This window comes from Tupaia chinensis, unplaced genomic scaffold, assembly GCF_000334495.1.
Source record: "Tupaia chinensis unplaced genomic scaffold, TupChi_1.0 Scaffold000394_1, whole genome shotgun sequence".
NCBI classification, from domain to species: domain Eukaryota; kingdom Metazoa; phylum Chordata; class Mammalia; order Scandentia; family Tupaiidae; genus Tupaia; species Tupaia belangeri.
The window spans coordinates 2,179,930-2,184,368 of NW_006159896.1; the positions used below are offsets into that span (position 1 = coordinate 2,179,930).

The 4,439-nt window shown below is 57.4% G+C and overlaps 1 protein-coding gene across 1 annotated transcript in view; it reads left to right on the forward strand.

The window, feature by feature from the left end:
* The window catches only part of NIBAN2 (niban apoptosis regulator 2), a gene marked incomplete in the record, with an annotated part of 57,334 nt that overhangs the window by 33,125 nt on the left and 19,770 nt on the right, over positions 1-4,439 (forward strand). Inside the window, 1 exon segment of the mRNA XM_027774037.1 lies at positions 2,194-2,324. Coding sequence (XP_027629838.1) covers positions 2,194-2,324 — 131 coding nt within the window.

Here is a 4,439-nt window from a genome sequence, read left to right on the forward strand (position 1 = left end):
AGAGAAGCAGGCTGCTGGTGAGAGCAGAGGCGTCTTCACCTCCTAGGTGAATTCACTTCAGGTAGTTTTTTACTCTGTAAAGGAGCGTGGTCGTAAAATAATCGGAATGCTACCGAAGTCATCCGAGCAGAAAATGAAGTCCCCGCACCTTCCCCTCTCACTCTGGGCCCTCCCTTTCAGCCTGGTGTGTCCCCTCCACAGCCTGTCCGAGTTCCCAAGCCTGCGTGGTGTGTGTGCACAAACAGGAGTAACCGTCATGCTTTCTCATGATAGAGCGTGTGCACGCACATGTGTGTGAGAGAAACATGCGCTCGTTGGTCACGTCATGATCCTCTTGCTCTGATCCATTAGGTCTCGAGTGCTCATGGTGGCGTGTTCTAGGCTCACAGGATTGGGGACTCGAACCTCAGCTGCCACATGGGATCCAGCTTCTCTTGAGCCGCACATTGCTGCTGTACTAGGGAGCTGGCCCAGGAATAATTTTAAAAAATAATTATTTATTTTATTTATTCATTTATTTATTTTAATATGGCCAGAGAAAGACAAGGAGAGAGAAAGAAAGTGAGAAAGCAAGCCCCAGGTCTGGGACTCGAACCACGGTCAGCCACGTGGGAGTCCAGTGCCTTAACCACAGTGCCACCTGCTGGTCCTGGAATATTTTTTTTAATGAGATGATAGTCAATGTGTGGTTCTCTAACTCACTTTCTTTTTATTTAATTTTATTTATTAATTCAATTATTTTAGTTTGACCAGAGAGACATACAGACACAGAGAGAGGAAAGTGAGAAAGCAGACCACCAAGGCCTGGGACTCGATCCGTGGCCGACCCTGTGGGAGCATTCAGCGCCTTAACCACCATGCCACCTGCTGGCCCCTCTGACTCACTTTCAGCAGGGTATGGCCCCCTCCCCTTTGTTGGTACACATCAGTATAGATTCCCTCCACTTTTTTTCTCCCAAGTTTGCTATAGGGCATGTCCACTTTCTAGAGAGAGACACAGAGAGAGAGGGAGAAAAGGTGAGAAAACAGCCCCACCGGGTAATGGCTGCACCATAGTCCCTTCTCTTCTATTCTCCTCTCGGGATTTGAGATACACACACGTGCAGATCGGGTGTGATTTCCATTTGCTGGGTCCAGGACTCAAACTATGCGGTCAATCTTGTGGGATCCAGCTGCCTTAACTATCACCCTTCTGGCTGGCCCAGTTCCCTCTGTGGTTTTTAAAAATATATTCTTCTTTGTCCATGACAGAGCTTATGCATGCACACGAAGAAGGCGGCGAAGCGGGGAGCCCCCTCCACAGGGTCTGACTGTGCCACACCCTTGCTCTGGTCCTCCAGCCCATGGCGTGTGCCCAGCGTCAGGCCGACCAGGCCAGGGATCCAAACCGCTGTCGCCATGTAGGCCCCGCCCCTCTTGAGCAGCGCGTGATGGCAGAGCCCGTCCGTCCTCCTTTCTTTCCTTTATTGACGTTTATTTATTCCTGTCTTCCATGAGCAGGAGACAGACAGTGCCCCAACGGCATCCTGAGGCTGCCCCAGGTCCTGGGCACAGGGAGCCTGGCACACGCAGGAGGCCTTCAGATGTGACTCTGGCACCTTCCCCCATGGGTAGCCTTGCAGTGTCGCCTTTTACCACAGCCCCAGTTTGTCTCTCTGTCCCTTACTGTCCTGGGTGACGCAGCGCGGATCGATCGTGCCTCAGGTGCATGTTAGCGTGTTTCCCCTGTCACCCTGATGCGCACGTGCCTCGTGTTCCCATGTGGGCTGTCTTGCGGGTGGGCTCCAGGCGTGAGCGTGGGGTATGGCACAGTGCCATTGACAGTGCTGCAGCCCCTGGCCGCTGCCACTCACAGCGCCCCGCTCTGGGCGAAGGTGCCCGCCTGCCCGTCGTCTCTAGGCTGAACCTGAGTTGGTGCGGTTCGCGTGGTTTGGTGAGCGGAGTGGCTTCTCATTGGTCAGTTGGTCCTTGGTGTCTCCATGGCCCGTGGCTGTCATCCCTTTTCCTGTCTGGGGCTTCACCCCTCCCGAGGCAGCGGACTTGCTCAGGAAATGCGCAACCCAGGCCAGAAATGCAGACGCTCGTGCAAACAGCTCTGCATGCAGAAATCTGGGGCTCGGAGGACAGCGCCCTGGAGGGGCCCGCTGTCGTCGGTACCCACGAGGACCACATGTTTCTTGTCTTCTCTTTCAGAGAGAGCCGGGAAGATCCTGACGGAGTTCCTCCAGTTTTACGAGGACCAGTATGGCGTGGCTCTCTTCAACAGCATGCGCCATGAGATCGAGGGCACGGGCCCGCCGCAGGCCCAGCTGCTCTGGCGCAAGGTGAGAGGTGCTGGGGCGCTTGGGCTGGCTCTGCCTCCCCCTGGCCAATGACAGGGGACTTCACTTCCTTGGGCCTCAGTTTTCTGTTGTCACCCCTCCCGCCCCTGAAAAGGCAGGAGACTGGGTGGGGTTGTGGGCACCCCTTCATTTACTGTGGGTGGCCCCCAGCTCAGCCCCTGCTTCATCAGAGCTCAGGCTCTGCAGCCTCAGCAGCCCTCGCTCAAGGCCACCTCCTGGAGAGCCTCAGTTTACTCACCTGCCTAGCGGGAGGAGCCACTTTGCTCCCAGGGTGGCCATGTCTGCAGCAGGCCAGGTGCACGGGGGGGGTGCTGGCTATGCCGTCCACGCTGCCTGGCCTTACCCCCATCAGCAGTAGGACTACGTTGCCCTGGAAGGATGCCCTTTTGTTTTGTTTTGCTGCAGGGTGCATGTACTCTCTGGAGAGAGAGAGCAAGAGAGAGAGAGAAAGCACCACCCCCTCAGGAGAGATGGCCACACTGCAATTCATTTTCCTCCATTTTTTTTCTTGGTATTTTGGCCACGTACATGCACCCTATGTGTTTTTCAAGCCACTGAGTCCAGGACTTGAACCACTCAGTTGGCCATGTGGGATCCAGCCATCTTAACTACCACGCCATTGGCTGACCCAGGAAGTATTCTTTGAGTCAGAGACTAGAAATTGCCTGGTTCCAGCCTCGGGGTCAGCATGGGCTGTGGAGGCAAGCAAAGCCTCCTGGGAAGGGGCCCTGCGAGTGGCCCAGGCCTTGCAGACAGGAATGATGCAGAGCAGGGGATGTCGAGTACACCGGTGGGCCTCGGGTCCCTGCTGGCCTCCAGCCCTGGGCTTGAGCCCTCAGGGTGAGAGGTCAGGCCTTGCTCTCCTGGGATGGCACAGGGGCCCCAATGCCAGCTCTGGAAGTCCTGTTTGAGGGCATTGCCTGTCCTAGCACAGAGGCCATTCCCTGCCAGTGACTGTCACCCTCTGCCCCTGGACACTCAGGCAGAGGGAGTGGGGACGAGGGAGGGTGGCCTAGCCCTGATGTGGCTGAGGGATGGCCCTGGGACACCTCCCTCCTGGCTGCAGTCCGCTGTGCACAGCACCCACCAGCTTCCCGGGGAATGTGACTGGCTGAGCTGACCCCCCACCAGGGCAGCAAGGCCACCCCAGTGCTGGACACACAGGGACAGTGGGGCTGCAATGTGCCTTTGCCCACTGCAGCACTTCCCAACATAGGCCCACTGGCTTCCCCTGGCTGTGAGATCCGGGCAGTGCCACGAGGGGGCCAGAGCCCTCCATCAGCCAGACACCGTGCCTGCCCTCACAGACCCCGAGGTCTGGTGGGAAGAACTCGGGGTGCCTGGGTTCGGATGCTCTTGTGAGCTGGTGACTGGACAGTCGGGTCGGGCTCACACCTGGTCTCCTCAGTGGAATGGGGCCTCCTTCCCAGGGCCATGGTGAGGCTTCAGCGCGAGAAGAAAGAGTAGCAGGCAGGACCCCTGTGGGGCTGGGTACCCCAGATCAGTGCACCACCTCGCTGAGCCCCAGTTTCTGAAGGAGAGCTGTCGTGGGCCGGGGCGGTCAGAGCAGCTTCGTGGACGGTGTGGAATTTTGTGGGGCTCCAGTGGCCAGGCAGGAGCTGCTTACTGGGAAAGGGGTGGTGTGGGCAGGGATGGAGCCTTGCTGGGGTACAGCAGGCTGGGAGGTGTAGGGTCATCTTATTCCCCACCCCCAAAACCCCACATGCCTGAAATGTGCTTCCTTGCCATGAGGCACAGGGGCCGGGAGCCAAGCAGTGCGGTTCAGAGCCGCCTGCCTGACCCGGCCCTGGGGTTTGTTACCCTTTGGTGTCTTCCCAGCTGGACACATGGGATCACCTGCTTCTGGGCCAGAATGAGCTGGGATTTTCTGGAGGGAAACGTCTTGCTGATAAAATCTCTGTTGACTGCTCGGGTCAGTCAGTGGCTGGGGCCACACTGCCCTCCACGGCCCTGTGGACACTCAGGGACAGACAGGAAACAGCTATTTATACAATAAAATTGGAGCCATGGAGATGACAGGGGTCATTCAGATAGCAGAGGCCTGGCCTTGTCTGAGTGTTCCAGGAGGGCGTCCTG